At 43.7% G+C, this 17,385-nt stretch overlaps 1 protein-coding gene across 1 annotated transcript in view; it reads right to left on the reverse strand.

Moving 5' to 3' along the window:
- LOC110491041 (uncharacterized) overlaps positions 1 to 17,385 on the reverse strand; it is a 110,159-nt gene that overhangs the window by 78,941 nt on the left and 13,833 nt on the right. The window contains exons 2-3 of the mRNA XM_090202577.1: positions 13,437 to 13,559; positions 2,659 to 2,784 (exon numbers count right to left, since the gene is read on the reverse strand). Of these exons, the coding sequence (XP_090058703.1) occupies positions 2,659 to 2,784; positions 13,437 to 13,559 (249 nt within the window). The remainder of the gene's footprint in view (positions 1 to 2,658; positions 2,785 to 13,436; positions 13,560 to 17,385) is intronic.

Genomic DNA, 17,385 nt, shown 5'->3' on the forward strand with positions numbered 1-17,385 from the left:
CAACTTTGCCTCCAGAACAGCCTGAATTCTTCAGGGCGTGGAAACAGTATCAAGGGACCCAACGTGTACCAGGAAAACATTCCTTTCACCATTACACCACTGTATGGGGCCATGGACTCACGCTACTTACGCCAAATCCTTACGCCAACAGGAACCCGGATTTGTCAGACCAGGCAATGTTTTTCCACTCCTCAATTGTCCAGTGTTGGTGATCGCTTGCCCACTAGAGCCGCAACTTCATGTTTTTAGCTGATAGGAGTGGAATCCGGTGGGTTCGTCTGCTGCAATAGCCCATCCGTGACAAGAACCGACGAGTTGTGCATTGCTAGATGCCGTTCTGCAAACCACTGTTGTACTGCGCTGTTATTTGCCTGTTTGTGGCCTGCCTGTTAGCTTGCATGATTCTTGCCATTCTCCTTCGACCTCTCATCAACAAGCTGTTTTCACCCACAGGACTGCCACCGACTGGATGTTTTTGGTTTGTCGCACCATTCTTCTTCTAGACACTGTCGTGCGTGAAAAGCCCAGGAGGCCAGCCGTTTCTGAGATACTGGAACCAGCGCTCCTGGTACCGATGATCATAACACGCTCAAAGTCCCTTAGGTCACTCATTTTGCCCATTCTAACGTTCAATCTAACAGTAACTGAATGCCTCCATGTCCGTCTGCTTGCTTTATATACCACGTGACTCACTGTCTGTAGGAGCGAACCATTTTCATGAACAGGGTGGTGTACCTAATAAACTGTATGTCTAAAAGACACATCTGAATTTAGAATTTGTCAGGATGTAGTGTATATCCACCAAACTCCAAAATTGCTTTGGAAATGGTCTGTATTCTTTAGAATATTAAAAACGTGTAATATAAAGATATCCCCTGATATGGATGCTTTTTCGCCCAGTGGCAGTCCACCATTTTATAATAATCTTAACTATTTATGATGTTGTACATAGCACAATTGTAATCCTTGACCATCAAAACATTGGTGCAGACCTTTTCTGTGTTATTATGTATAGTTCAGCAGATATGACGGGAAAAATCCACTGTCCGCTTATAGCGGAATAGCAAAATGGCCACCATGGATACCAGGGGGCATTTTTTATGTTGTGCATGGCATTACTGTAATCCTTGACCATCAACATAGAGAGGTAGACATCATATTTTCTGTGTTAACATGTTTGGTTCATAAGATATGACGCACAATGCATTGTTTGTTTATGGCGGAATGTCCACCACAGCCGCCGGGAGGTGTTTTTGCGATGCCTCCATCTGAACATTTTCAGGGCCCCAAACTGTACAAGTGTACCAAGTTTCAAGATTTGGCACATATTGCCTGGACTATAAAATGTATACTCCATCTACTGTATCTGTAGCAGGAAGAAATCTGGGCACTAGAGCTTGGGCAAGTGGTCATTAACACAAGCTAGCAAGTTACAATGGATAGAATCGGTGCAGTCTACAGCCTTTAAGAAGACATAATTGTGTTTTATTGCATTTCAAATTCACCGCAGGCCAAGGCTGCCAAACTCCTTTAGGGGGTCATACCAAATGGGCATGGGAAACAACAATGGCCACAAGTGCAATTGAGTTTGTTTAATGTGTTACTTGTATTAGGCTGCGGTATTTGTTCATGGTTTTCATGGGCTTTGTTGGAGAAAACATAGCGGAGCTGGTAAGTTAAACACCAGGATGGATTCATAGTCATAGAATGACATTAGATTTCTTTGGCCCCACGACAGATCAAACAGGCAGAAAATGAACTGTTGAAGCATAGCCAATACAGCGAATGCAGCCAACACAGCACAGTAAGCATTTTGTTATTCCCAGTCATGAAAAACAAAGAAAAATAGGTTTGTGCCGCATGGCTCAGCATCAGTTCGCATCAGCTAGAATCACCAGCGTTGTTGTAGGGCAGCCCCCGAAGTAACTCTTCTGATCAACTGAATGCAATAATTTCCTTTGTGTCATTTTAGGGAATCAGCATTCTCTGTATTATGTCTCCAACCCCCATTGTCTCACCTCTGAGAAGCAGAGGTGACATCATGCAAGTCTGATATCTGATTGGAGGTTAACGTGACAGTAATACTATTGGTCAACACCGCAGATTTTGAATCCAAACAGCTCAGATGCTTATAAAAGGGTCTTAGATTCCTTGTTCTTTCTCTTTTTTGTGCCTGAACTGCTGTGGTGAGATACAATCTCTCTCTTTCTGTCTCTCTCCACACCATGGACTTTTGGGGCATGGCCTTTCAGGGTATGATGTCTTGTATAATGTTATCATTGTTTTTTCAAAGTAATTCAATAATAATTGTATGTAGAATTCCATTCTCAGACATTTCTTAATTGCCTATTACTGTAACTCAACTATAGTGTGCTTGCATATTGCAAAATAATCTTTATGGAGTCGGATAATTCATTAGATGTGCTAATTGCTTCATCTTATTATGAGTCACATGTGAGGTATTTATAATATAATATATACTGTATATACACAATATTAGTGCCAACAACAATGTGGGTTTCGATTCGCACTGGGAACATATAGGCTGTCGCTTTGGATAAAAGTGTCTGCCAAAATGGCATAAAAAGGATGGACTGAGAAGTTTGCAAACAAGCACTCACAGGTTTTTCCTTTAAATGGCCGACTAGTGGCACTTACACTTGCAGTGTTTGATGTCCTCTGCAAGATGATAGTTGGGTCTGCAGCGACACTGGTAGTGATCCGGGGACAGCTGCACACAGTCCTGCTCACAGCCTCCATTTCTGACAGCACAGGAGTGGACGGCTGGGGAGAAACACACAGAGTGAGACATGATAGATCAACAATTAAAGGTGATGTACAGTACACAAATGTAATTGATTGATTATCATGTGAAGAAAGAGTACCTGTTTAGAAACTCTCAAAGTTACATGTTTGACTACTATTGTTTTTTAAATTCAGATTATCTACAATGACACAGGCAAATAGTTGTTAATGCGAGCAGGATAAACTCGCGGAAATTACATGTACAGTAGGTCTGCTCGCTCTGACAGCACGAGCAAGTGTTTGTCTATATGTTCTCACAAAGTGCAAGACACCCCCAGATCGTTTCAAAAATTTGATTTATGCTAACGCATAACCCAAGGTGAACTGTATCTCAAAGATGAGATGTAGCTCCTGCATTTTCAGTTGGAGGAACTCAGAAAAAGGAGTTCCAGTTTCAAAACAAAAGCAAACATGAACCCCATCTACACTCCGATCTTGGAAAATGATGAAGGCGCTGACCCCACTCCGCTCCACTCTGTTTTCTCTTCAATTGCCATCTCAGGACAGAGGCCCAATAATAACAACGCTTTTTTTGCTGATCCATTCGCGAGACATCTGATTCGGGCCGATAAGCCTGCGGACAGCAGGGTACTTACAATACGTGGCTCATTGCAGTGGACCTTGACTAGAAACAACCCTTGCCGCTCACCCCTAGATCCCTCAAACTTAACTCTGGACCTTCGGAGCCAGTTCCACTGCTTGGTTTCGTTGTTCCCTTCTAATCAAGAACAGATTGAGACCTGGCACACCAGGTGCGTGCAATGAATTATGAGGTAGAACATAAAATCAGCAGGCTCCAGACCTCGTTGGGTAAGAGTTGAATACCCCTGCTCTAGAGCCTAGGAACGTTATGCATATCTGAAAGGACTGGATAGGTATAAGCAATATGATAGTTGCTCAACCTTGCCCACTAGGTGGAACTTGCAATATTTCCCACACCTATCTTATCCTGTCAGATCTAGTGCCTAGAGTGGTATAGGAGCAGGGGGTTGTGTCTGACATATGTTTATTCAGGAAAGCTGTGAGATCTTCAGTGGAAAGTATCAGGTCTTCCCCTGACAGACAACGTGCCCCGGGAAGCCATAATGACTCACTTGACAGGGTCGCTTTGGCAAGTAAATTGCCTATATGCTCTCCATCAATAGTAAATCACCCAAAACGTCACATGACCAATATATGAGCCAACTAGGTCTAATTTTGGTCCACATTTCATACTAATTCTCAAATAGCAATGTTAATTTTCCCAATGATGGATGAGTTGGCTCCTTCGGCTGTGCTAAGCCTGAACCCAGATGAGATGTAGAGTGAAAGAATGACATGGGGAAGAAAGAGCAAAGATTATGGATATACTGACAACATACATGTCTCTCCACCATAACAAATGGGAGTTGTTGTCCACAAAGTGGCACGGCGGGCTATATACCTCCCGCCAATCCGTTCTTTGGATTGGTGGACACATCTCATTATTGTAATCCTTTTTTAAATATCCGATGAGGGTTGTTGACGTCAACCGCCTGTATTCAATGGAGAGAGCCGCTATGCTACTAGGCTCATGCCATGAATATGCATAGCCATCTCGAGACAACTCCGGTGTAAAGAGTTTTTTGGGAAACTCTGTGCTAGGGAACAGTTGAGACTATTTAGGGCTCATAAATAATCCAAAAGGCCAGACACATATACGTGGGTTGTCATGCAAATTCTTACACAGGGACATTCAAAATCAATCTTAAATGAATCACTATTTATTATCAGCCTGCTGGAGAGGTTCCAAAAAACTTGATGCACCATAGTGAACATCTGTTAGGAGCTCTAACGGGGCAGTCCCGTTAATTCCCTTATATACTGCAGACAAGTCCTATTTGCATGATTTAGCTTATTCATCATTCATAAATAATGAATGCTTGCTTCATTTGTGTGACCGATCAATACCTCACGAGGCTTCTTCTCTCTAAGCAGAGACCTTGAAACTGGGATATCTTTCATTCTCAAACAAGGTGTGGGCGTACTGCCAAATTGCAGATACTGATAAGTGAGGATTCGTTCAATATGGTCACTTGTATGAACACAGAAAACTGTTATTAGAAAAGCATATGATTAGAACACAGAAATGTGTTATTATAAAATCACAAACATTAAAAATTTACAGCACAGGGTCTATACTTTTTTTCAGGGAAATAGAGAAATTAATTTAAATAAATCGAGCTCAATCTGAGTCTTTGATAAAAAAAAAACTTTTGTGACGTAGGAACACTCTAAGGGTGTGGTCAGTCAGTCATACGTTTCTCATTAAAGCATATGTCACATAGTTTATGTATGGTGTCTTATTTTGCTCTACTGTTTGGAACAGCCTTGAGTTTGTAAGCTGCCTTTAATTTAAAGGAGGAAAACAAGGCCTGGCAAAAAAACAACAGCATGAGAAAAATGAGATGGTTTGTATGACACATCATGCCATCAGAGGGTTCCATGACATCAAAGTAGCCTGATTAAAATCTAAATAAATAACTAAATTGAAGATGCGCTTCTGGACTGCACGCAGTTGCTGTGCAGACACCAAGAGGGAATCTAAGATTAGTGCGTGTGTCGGAGCACATCTTCTACCTCTCAGTGGTGAATAGGAACAGCAATGGGGTTAAAAGTATTTGTAGTTTTGGAGGTGGTGGCTTTGGAGGTGGCCAACACTCGAGAGCTACAGGGGGTGCACATTTATGTTCCAGCCCAGCTCTAACACACCTGATTTTATTAATTCATTGTTTGCCAGGACCTTGGTTAGCTGAATCAGTTGTGTTAGTGCAGGGCTGGAACAAAACCTTGCACACTCGTAGCGCTCCAGGAAAAGGATGAATCAATGAATTAATAATTATAAATCACAAACTGAGGTAGTGTAATTGGGGGCCCATTTCCATGAAAATGTTAATAATATGAATGGGTTCCCATCTCTGTGGTGATTACTCATAAAAATACACAAATCAGGTTATTTGTAGGCAAGCTGTAACATTTCCTTCAAACGGGCCCTGGTCAAAGCCAACAATGTTTCGACAGGCCTCGGGGGCTTCCCATGGCCCGCTGCGAGGCAACAGTCCTAAATCAATCACACAGACAAGAGAAGAGTAACAACTTTGCTATATAGTGACTCTTATCATGTTTATCTTTACTTTTTTGATACAGAAAGATCATACTATTATCACATGACCTCCAGCCACTTTTGGGCATCAGATCGACAGTTACTAACCTTAATTTGGACTTAAAATATGACTTCAACTCCGACTGAGCTATTCGACTGTTCATACCCGATCCTATTTCTGTGTTCCCTGGGCTAAAAAAACGCCACAGGTGTAGACACAGGAGACAAGGTGGATTCCTGGTGAAATTGTGGCAAAGACAAAACCAAACGGTGCTCTCCTCCATTCTATTGGAAAATTTCCAGTCACTCGAGAATAAGATGGATGATCTTCGTTTGAGTCTCTCTGTTACAGATTTTTTTTATTTTGAGATATCACGTTAGCACGTAGGGCACACCAATTGGTGTCACCTTGTTAGTAAGTATGTGTTACAGCTGTGCTGGCTTGTCCATTTCGTTAGTCGGAAGGTGTTTCACCTGTGCTAGCCCAGGTGATATTTAAGAGTGGCTGGCTCAGTGCTCCAGTTGAGCTTGAGAGATGTTATGAGAGCTACATTTCATGTCAGCTGAGGTGCGATCTTGAGCTCAACCTCTTAAGTTTGAAAGAAGACTCTTTTTCTTTTTACGCCCTATCCGAAGTTGTTGTGGGTTTTTCTTGTAGTTTGTCTTTTTGGAGGCAAACCTAGTGGGAATCCACGGTGGGTGTCTTACTAGCGGCTTTGCCAACTTTCAGTGGGAACCCACATGGGTGCCTTTCAGAAACCTGTTTGAACCCCTTTCTGTTTTGTTTTGGTTATCAAAGTCATTTTCGTTGTTAGTCCCCTTTCCGTGAGCGATATATTGAGTTTGTCTTGTGAGAACGTAACATCTCCTATCAGAGAGACTTGGAAAGCTGGATGTTATATGTATGTCTTACTGAAACGTGGCTGGATGATGATGCTATGCAAGTAGTACTCGGTGGATTCTCCATGCAGAGGCAGGATCGTACAGAGGCTTTGTAGAAGTGGCAAGGAGGTGTAGTGTTTTTAAAAATAAAAAAACAACTGGTGTGCTACTTCAAGTGTGAAGGAAATCTCTAGCTCTTTCTCACCTGAATACCTCATGGTAAGCTGCAGACCCTTTTATCTACCAAGAGATTTCTCATCTGTAATTATCACAGCGGTCTACATCAAATCAAAGTTTATCCCACCCCAAGCCAACAACAAACACTCTGGCACTCAACGAACTGTATGGGCCGATAAACAAACAAGAAAAGGCTCACCCAGAGGCAGCATTTCTGGTGTGTGGAGACTATAGCACGGGTAGACTTAGAACCGTTCCACCTCACTTCTAGCAACATGTCTCCTGCGCCACTAGGGGTGCTATGTGGCAGGGCTTGCAGACGATAACGGATTATAATAGGAAACCCAGCCATGCGATGCAGAACTCCCAAATTAGCTAACTGTATTTTATGCTCGCTTCGAGGAATATAACACTGTGCCTTGCATGAAAGCACCTGTTTTTTGGACACCCTAGACCCACTCCAATTCACATACCGGCCCAACAGACCCACAGATGACACAATCACTTCACACTGCCCTCTCCCACCTGGACAAGAGGGGAAATAACTATGTGAGAATGCTGTTCATAGACTACAGCTCAGCGTTCAACACCATAGTGCCCTCCAAGCTCATCACCAAGCTAGGGACCCTGGGACTAAACCCCTTCCCCTGCAACTGGATCCTGGATTTCCTGACGGGCCGGCACCAAGTTGTGAGGGTAGGCAACAACACCTCCACCACGCTGACCCTCAGCACAGGGGCACCTCAGGTGTGTGTGCTTAGTCCTCTCCTGTACTCCCTGTTCACCCACGACTGCATGGCCAAGCACAAGTCCAACATCATCATCAAGTTTGCCGATAACACGACGATGGTAGACCTGATCACCAACAGCGATGAGTCCGCCTACAGGGAGCAGGTCAGAAACTTAGCAGTGTGATGCCAGGACAACAACCACTCCCTCAATGTCAGTAAGACCAAGGAGCTTATTGTGGACTATAGGATAAAGAGGGGCTGTTGTGGAGCGGGGGGGGGGGGGCTGTTTTGGAGTGGGATGAGAGTGTCAAGTTCCTTTGCATTCACATCACTAAGGACCTAATCTGGTCCACACACCCACACAGTCGTGAAGGGGGCACGGCAGCGCTTCTTCCCCCTCAGAAGGCTGAAAAGATTTGGCATGGGCCCTCTTATTCCCAGGGGGTGTCAGGAGGTGTGGTCATACTGTAGCTCCATTCTTGTGTATTTTATTTTATTCCACTTGTTACCATATATTTTCAATTCTTAATTATAAGCGGACTGGAATTGTTTTACTATGGTCATACTACGGATCATTTAGCTAATTGATTTTAGGTTGTAGGACCTCTTTAGGTATAAAAAATAAAACTATTTGAAAAATTATTGAATTTGGCATTTACTACTACTGTATAGCCCAGAGAAACACATTGAATAACACATTCATAAATAGCAAAAAAGACAGTCAAACGTATCATAAGAAACATGGTTTTTAATTGTTTGTCCGATATCTAGGAGATACAAGAAAGCTCAGGAAATACAGTTGAAGTCAGAAGTTTACATACACCTTAGCCAAATACATTTAAACTCATTTAATCCAAGTAAAAATTCCCTGTCTTAGGTCAGTTAGGATCACCACTTTATTTTCAGAAATGTCAGAATAATAGTGAAATATCAGAAGAATAGTAGAGAGAATGATTTATTTCAGCATTTATTTATTTCATCACTTTCCCAGTGGGTCAGAAGTTTACATACACTCAATTAGTATTTAGTAGCATTGCCTTTTAATTGTTTAACTTGGGTCAAACGTTTTGGGTAGCCTTCCACAAGCTTCCCACAATAAGTTGGGTGAATTTTGGCCCATTCCTCCTGACAGAGCTGGTGTAACTGAGTCAGGTTTGTAGGACTCCTTGCTTGCCCTAACCCTAACCCTTACATAGTTGAATGTGCTGACAACAAAATCACACAAAAATGATCAATGGAAATCAAATGTATCAACCCATGGAGGTCTGGATTTGGAGTCACACTCAAAATTAAAGTGGAAAAACACACTACAGGCTGATACAACTTTGATGTAATGTCCTTAAAACAAGTAACAATGAGGCTCAGTAGTGTGTGTGGCCTCCACGTGCCTGCATGACCTCCCTACAACGCCTGGGCATGCTCCTGATGAGGTGGCGGATGGTCTCCTGAGGGATTTTTATTTATTTTATTTTACCTTTATTTAACTAGGCAAGTCAGTTAAGAACAAATTCTTATTTTCAATGACGGCCTAGGAACAGTGGGTTAACTGCCTGTCAGCTCGGGGGTTTGAACTTGCAACCTTCCGGTTACTAGTTCAACGTTCTAACCACTAGACTACCCTGCCGCCCCGGATCTCCTCCCAGACCTGAACTAAAGGATCCGCCAACTCTTGGACAGTCTGTGGTGCAACGTGGCGGATGGAGCGAGACATGATTTCCCAGATGTGCTCAATTGGATTCAGGTCTGGGGTACGGGCGGGCCAGTCTATAGCATCAATGCCTTCCTCTTGCAGGAACTGCTGACACACTCCAGCCACATGAGGTCTAGCATTGTCTTGCATGAGGAGGAACCCAGGGCCAACTGCACCAGCATATGGTCTCACAAGGGGTCTGAGGATCTCATCTCGGTACCTAATGGCAGTCAGGCTACCTCTGGCGAGCACATGGAGGGCTGTGCGGCCCCCCAAAGAAATGCCACCCCACACCATGACTGACCCACCGCCAAACCGGTCATGCTGGAGGACGTTGCAGGCAGCAGAACGTTCTCCACGGCGTCTCCAGACTCTGTCACGTCTGTCACATGTGCTCAGTGTGAACCTGCTTTCATCTGTGAAGAGCACAAGGCGCCAGTGGCAAATTTGCCAATCTTGGTGTTCTCTGGCAAATGCCAAACGTCCTGCACGGTGTTGGGCTGTAAGCACAACCCCCACCTGTGGACGTCGGGTCCTCATACCACCCTCATGGAGTCTGTTTCTGACCGATTGAGCAGACACTTGCACATTTGTGGCCTGCTGGAGGTCATTTTGCAGGGCTCTGGCAGTGCTCCTCCTTGCACAAAGGTGGAGGTAGCTGTCCTGCTGCTAGGTTGTTGCCCTCCTACGGCCTCCTCCACGTCTCCTGATGTACTGGTCTGTCTCCTGGTAGCGCCTCCATGCTCTGGACACTACGCTGACAGACACAGCAAACCTTCTTGCCACAGCTCGCATTGATGTGCCATCCTGGATTAGCTGCACTACCTGAGCCACTTGTGTGAGTTGTAGACTCCGTCTCATGCTACCACTGGAGTGAAAGCACCGCCAGCATTCAAAAGTGACTAAAACATCAGCCAGGAAGCATAGGAACTGAGAAGTGGTCTGTGGTCACCACCTGCAGAACCACTCATTTATTGGGGGTGTCTTGCTAATTGCCTATAATTTCCACCTGTTGTCTATTCCATTTGCACAACAGCATGTGAAATTTATTGTCAATCAGTGTTGCTTCCTAAGTGGACAGTTTGATTTCACAGAAGTGTGATTGACTTGGAGTTACATTGTGTTGTTTAAGTGTTCCCTTTATTTTTTTTAGCAGTGTATATACACTACCATTCAAAAGTTTGGGGTCACTTAGAAATGTCCTTGTTTTTGAAAGATAAACTTTTTTTTTTGTCCATTAAAGTAACATCAAATTGATCAGAAATAGTGTAGACTTTGTTAATGTTGTAAATGACTATTGTAGCTGGAAACAGTAGATCTTTTAACGGAATATCTACAGTTGAAATTGGAAGTTTACATACACTTAGGTTGGAGTCATTAAAACTAGTTTTTCAACCCCTCCACAAATCGAACCCACAAATGCTGATGCTCCAGATACTCAACTAGTCTAAAGAAGGCCAGTTTTATTGCTTCTTTAATCAGGACAACAGTTTTCAGCTGTGCTAATATAATTGAAAAAGGGTTTTCTATTGTTCAATTATCCTTTTAAAATGATAAACTTGGATTAGCTAACACAACATGCCATTGGAACACAGGAGTGATGGTTGCTGATAATGGGCCTCTGTTAGCCTATGTAGATAATCCATAAAAAATCTGCCGTTTCCAGCTACAATAGTCATTTACAACATTATTAATGTCTACACTGTATTTCTGATCAATTTGATGTTATTTCAATGTTCAAAAAATTTGATTTTCTTTCAAAAACAAGGACATTTGTAATTGCCCCAAACTTTTGAACGATAGTGTATATATTTATTTTTACTCGTAATTTGGGTAGGCACAAAACTACCTTCATACTTCAATTTATTTATTTTTTTCAAGGGTCCTAGTTTCCTTCATACGAGTCCTGTGACACTTGTGCGGGTCAGAGTAAAACGTAGATGATCATCGTATTCGTGAGAATCTCCATTTTCCACAGTGAGGTCACATTAGTTTGTAGCCCAAACGGTTCGGAAGCTACAAACAGAAGTTAGCACATCAACGGTATCGACTTCAGATGAGTCCCTTGCCACTTGTGGTGATCAAAACGGAGAACACCTTCATGTACCTGAGAGTCTCCCCTTTCCATAGTAGTTTGTATGTCAAACTGTTTGGACTCTACAGATGTTTTAGTGAGAAGACAGATTTTCAGGATGTCACTTTTGACTGCAGATGCGGAAGTGAAACATTGTCAGATGCAGTGGATTGAGATGCATCCAAAGCAAACAAATATATTTCTACCTTAAACTGACGGATTTTAAATGTTTTTTTTTTATAATGTTACTTAGATTGACACACCGTTGCATCAATCGACTCAAGTGGGTTAAATTCTTTATTGTTGGGAAGGGCTCATAAGCAAGCATTTCATGGTAAAGTCTGCACCAGTTGTATTCGGCGCATATGACAAATACAATTTGATTTGATTTGAGTTAACCTGACATGCTGTTGTTGTGTGCCAGAGGCAGAAACTGCGCTACTACAGTATATACGCCCAGGCACGAACCTGCTCTGTAAGGGCTGCTGGAGAACAGTAGGAAAGCACCTCTTTTGCAGGACAAAAGACTCTTTGATTCCCCCTTTTGACACAAGCAATAGGTGAAGACCCCTTTCCCTGCTTTGATGTGAGTCCCAGCCTCTACCATAGCGTAGTTTCCAGATGGCGAGGGCAACAATGGGATACAGCCAGCACGTTGGACCAGATCCACCTCTTTCATCCCAAACCCCTATCACTCCCAAACCCCTCCCCCTGACCTTGGTTGACCTTAGGTGCCCCTCCACAGCTCCACCCTCCCTTTAGGTCTCACTGATGGCTCCAGGGTGAAGTTCCCCAAGGTACAGTAGAGACCTAGAATCAGCTTCCCCTCCTCCAAGCCTAACCTTAACCATTAGTGGGGAAATGCAAAACTGACCCAAGGTCAGTGTCTAGGGTAGGTGTTCCCCAACTTTTTTCGTCCACGATCCAGTTTTGATATCTGAAAGTTCTCATGACCCCAACCACAAAATAAATTGCAATTAAAAGCCAAAGTTTACTTTTTTATTTGGGGCTATGGCAGGCAATTGCAAAACATTCTAACAGTATTTCTGATTGTTTTCTCAACTCACGATCACATACTTTTAATGTGGAGCTATACAGCCAATTGCAAATGAGTCTGACATTATCTCTTATCTCACCACCGCTGATGAGATGGGTGTGCTTGGTGCATGTTGCATCGGAGCTTCTCAAAGTCAGGGGGTGTGGTCAACAGTGCCCTCCTCATCACTGCTGTCACATCCAACCTGGATCAATATTTGGTTTTAACGCAGACGAGACCACTGCTGAATCCAGCTTCACACAGATATGAGCTGACGAAGGGCACCATGGGCTCTCAAGTGGCGCAGCGGTCTAAGGCACTGCATCTCAGTGCAAGAGGTGTCACTACAGTCCCTGGTTTGAATCCAGACCGTATCACATCCGGCCGTGATTGGGAGTCCCAAAGGGCGGCGCACAATTGGCCCAGTGTCGCCCGGGTTTGGCAGGGGTAGGCCGTCATTGTAAATAAGAATTTGATCTTAGCTGACTTGCCTAGTTAAATAAATAAAAAAAGTTTTAATGCTCTGAAGGAGACAACATGGTATTCCCTTTGAGTCAGTAACCAAAACTCCTCCGTAATGACCCGTGAATGCTTAGACTGCAGCATTCAGTCACATGACAGCACGAAAGGCTACACTTGACTGTTGCACTTGAATCATTCCGATTGAAGCGCATCAGTCAAGTGCGGCCTTTTCCCACGAATTTTATCGTTTAGATTTCAACAATCATCATTTAGATTTTTAAGGGTAACCACATTACAATGATTTTGAGATACAACGATAAAAAATAAAAAAACATTTTGGGGGGGGATTTTGGAAATGTTCCTGCGTCCCCATTTTCATATCAGGTGACCCCATGTGAAACAGGAGACCCATAGTTTTGGAACCACTGGTCTAAAGGCAATTTCACACTACTCCTTACCAATGCATGTCCGGCCATCTGTGTGCAGGCGGGTGCCTGGGTTGCATTCGCAGTAGAACGAGCTTCTGGTGTTGACGCATCGGTGGTGGCAGCCTCCATTGTGGACTTGACACTCGTCAACATCTGTGGCCAAGAAATGACAAAGAGCAGAGGGTGAGAAACATACTGCAAATAATATACAAATCAGTGTGATCGCTGTACAGTGTACTGTAGTGGAAGAGCTCTCGCTATACAGTGTATTGTAGTGGAAGAGCTATCTCCTTACAGTGTATTGTAGTGGAAGAGCTCTGCTGTACAGTGTATTGTTGTGGAAGAGCTCTCGCTATACAGTCTACCACAGAAGCCCTGCTCTCGCTATACAGTGTACTGTAGTGGAAAAGCTCTGCTGCACAGTGTATTGTAGTGGAAGAGCTCTGCTGTACAGTGCATTGTAATGAAAAAGCTCTCTCTGTACAGTGTCTTGTAGTGGAAGAGCTCTGCTGTACAGTGTACTGTAGTGGAAGAGCTCTCGCTATACAGTGTACTGTAGTGGAAGAGCTCTGCTGTACAGTGTATTGTAGTGGAAGAGCTCTGCTGTACAGTGTATTGTAGTGGAAGAGCTCTGCTGTACAGTGTATTGTAGTGGAAGAGCTCTCGCTATACAGTGTACTGTAGTGGAAGAGCTCTCGCTATACAGTGTACTGTAGTGGAAGAGCTCTGCTGCACAGTGTATTGTAGTGGAAGAGCTCTGCTGTACAGTGTATTGTAGTGGAAGAGCTCTCGCTATACAGTGTACTGTAGTGGAAGAGCTCTGCTGCACAGTGTATTGTAGTTGAAGAGCTCTCTCTGTACAGTGTATTGTAATGGAAGAGCTCTCGCTATAAAGTGTACTGTAGTGGAAGAGCTCTGCTGCACAGTGTATTGTAGTGGAAGAGCTCTCTCTGTACAGTGTATTGTAGTGGAAGAGCTCTGATGTACCATGTATTGTAGTGGAAGAGCTCTGCTGTACAGTGTATTGTAGTGGAAGAGCTCTCGCTATACAGTGTACTGTAGTGGAAGAGCTCTTGCTGTACAGTGTACTGTAGTGGAAAAGCTCTCGCTATACAGTGTATTGTAGTGGAAGAGCTCTCGCTGTACAGTGTATTGTAGTGGAAGAGCTCTGCTGTACAGTGTATTATAGTGGAAGAGCTCTGCTGTACAGTGTATTGTAGTGGAAGAGCTCTCTCTGTACAGTGTCTTGTAGTGGAAGAGCTCTGCTGTACAGTGTATTGTAGTGGAAGAGCTCTCGCTATACAGTGTACTGTAGTGGAAGAGCTCTGCTGCACAGTGTATTGTAGTTGAAGAGCTCTCTCTGTACAGTGTATTGTAATGGAAGAGCTCTCGCTATAAAGTGTACTGTAGTGGAAGAGCTCTGCTGCACAGTGTATTGTAGTGGAAGAGCTCTCTCTGTACAGTGTATTGTAGTGGAAGAGCTCTGATGTACCATGTATTGTAGTGGAAGAGCTCTGCTGTACAGTGTATTGTAGTGGAAGAGCTCTCGCTATACAGTGTACTGTAGTGGAAGAGCTCTTGCTGTACAGTGTACTGTAGTGGAAAAGCTCTCGCTATACAGTGTATTGTAGTGGAAGAGCTCTGCTGTACAGTGTATTGTTGTGGAAGAGCTCTCGCTATACAGTCTACCACAGAAGCCCTGCTCTCGCTATACAGTGTACTGTAGTGGAAAAGCTCTGCTGCACAGTGTATTGTAGTGGAAGAGCTCTGCTGTACAGTGCATTGTAATGAAAAAGCTCTCTCTGTACAGTGTCTTGTAGTGGAAGAGCTCTGCTGTACAGTGTACTGTAGTGGAAGAGCTCTCGCTATACAGTGTACTGTAGTGGAAGAGCTCTGCTGTACAGTGTATTGTAGTGGAAGAGCTCTGCTGTACAGTGTATTGTAGTGGAAGAGCTCTGCTGTACAGTGTATTGTAGTGGAAGAGCTCTCGCTATACAGTGTACTGTAGTGGAAGAGCTCTCGCTATACAGTGTACTGTAGTGGAAGAGCTCTGCTGCACAGTGTATTGTAGTGGAAGAGCTCTGCTGTACAGTGTATTGTAGTGGAAGAGCTCTCGCTATACAGTGTACTGTAGTGGAAGAGCTCTCTCTGTACAGTGTCTTGTAGTGGAAGAGCTCTGCTGTACAGTGTATTGTAGTGGAAGAGCTCTCGCTATACAGTGTACTGTAGTGGAAGAGCTCTGCTGCACAGTGTATTGTAGTTGAAGAGCTCTCTCTGTACAGTGTATTGTAATGGAAGAGCTCTCGCTATAAAGTGTACTGTAGTGGAAGAGCTCTGCTGCACAGTGTATTGTAGTGGAAGAGCTCTCTCTGTACAGTGTATTGTAGTGGAAGAGCTCTGATGTACCATGTATTGTAGTGGAAGAGCTCTGCTGTACAGTGTATTGTAGTGGAAGAGCTCTCGCTATACAGTGTACTGTAGTGGAAGAGCTCTTGCTGTACAGTGTACTGTAGTGGAAAAGCTCTCGCTATACAGTGTATTGTAGTGGAAGAGCTCTCGCTGTACAGTGTATTGTAGTGGAAGAGCTCTGCTGTACAGTGTATTATAGTGGAAGAGCTCTGCTGTACAGTGTATTGTAGTGGAAGAGCTCTCGCTATACAGTGTATTGTAGTGGAAGAGCTCTGCTGTATAGTGTACTGTAGTGGAAGAGCTCTCGCTATACAGTGTACTGTAGTGGATGAGCTCTGCTGTACAGTGTATTGTAGTGGAAGAGCTCTGCTGTACAGTGTATTGTAGTGGAAGAGCTCTGCTGTACAGTGTATTGTGGTGGAAGAGCTCTCGCTATACAGTGTACTGTAGTGGAAGAGCTCTCGCTATATAGTGTACTGTAGTGGAAGAGCTTTGCTGCACAGTGTATTGTAGTGGAAGAGCTCTGCTGTACAGTGTATTATAGTGGAAGAGCTCTCGCTATACAGTGTATTGTAGTTGAAGAGCTCTTTCTGTACAGTGTATTGTAGTGGAAGAGCTCTGCTGTACAGTGCATTGTAGTGGAAGAGCTCTGCTGTACAGTGTATTGTAGTGGAAGCGCTCTCGCTATACAGTGTACTGTAGTGGAAGATCTCTCGCTGTACAGTGTATTGTAGTGGAAGAGCTATCTCCTTACAGTGTATTGTAGTGGAAGAGCTCTGCTGTACAGTGTATTGTAGTGGAAGAGCTCTCACGATACAGTGTATCACAGAAGCCCTGCTCTCGCTATACAGTGTACTGTAGTGGAAGAGCTCTGCTGCACAGTGTATTGTAGTGGAAGAGCTCTGCTGTACAGTGCATTGTAATTGAAAAGCTTTCTCTGTACAGTGTATTCTAGTGGAAGAGCTCTGCTGTACAGTGTATTGTAGTGGAAGAGCTCTGCTGTACAGTGTATTGTAGTGGAAGAGCTCTCGCTGTACAGTGTATTGTAGTGGAAGAGATCTCGCTATACAGTGTATTGTAGTGGAAGAGCTCTGCTGTACAGTGTACTGTAGTGGAAGAGCTCTGCTGTACAGTGTATTGTGGTGGAAGAGCTCTCGCTATACAGTGTACTGTAGTGGAAGAGCTCTCGCTATATAGTGTACTGTAGTGGAAGAGCTTTGCTGCACAGTGTATTGTAGTGGAAGAGCTCTGCTGTACAGTGTATTATAGTGCAAGAGCTCTCGCTATACAGTGTATTGTAGCTGAAGAGCTCTTTCTGTACAGTGTATTGTAGTGGAAGAGCTCTGCTGTACAGTGTATTGTAGTGGAAGAGCTCTGCTGTACAGTGTATTGTAGTGGAAGAGCTCTCGCTATACAGTGTACTGTAGTGGAAGATCTCTCGCTGTACAGTGTATTGTAGTGGAAGAGCTATCTCCTTACAGTGTATTGTAGTGGAAGAGCTCTGCTGTACAGTGTATTGTAGTGGAAGAGCTCTCACGATACAGTGTATCACAGAAGCCCTGCTCTCGCT

Source organism: Oncorhynchus mykiss, chromosome 16, assembly GCF_057628025.1.
Source record: "Oncorhynchus mykiss isolate SJ-2025 chromosome 16, ASM5762802v1, whole genome shotgun sequence".
In the NCBI taxonomy this organism is placed as follows: domain Eukaryota; kingdom Metazoa; phylum Chordata; class Actinopteri; order Salmoniformes; family Salmonidae; genus Oncorhynchus; species Oncorhynchus mykiss.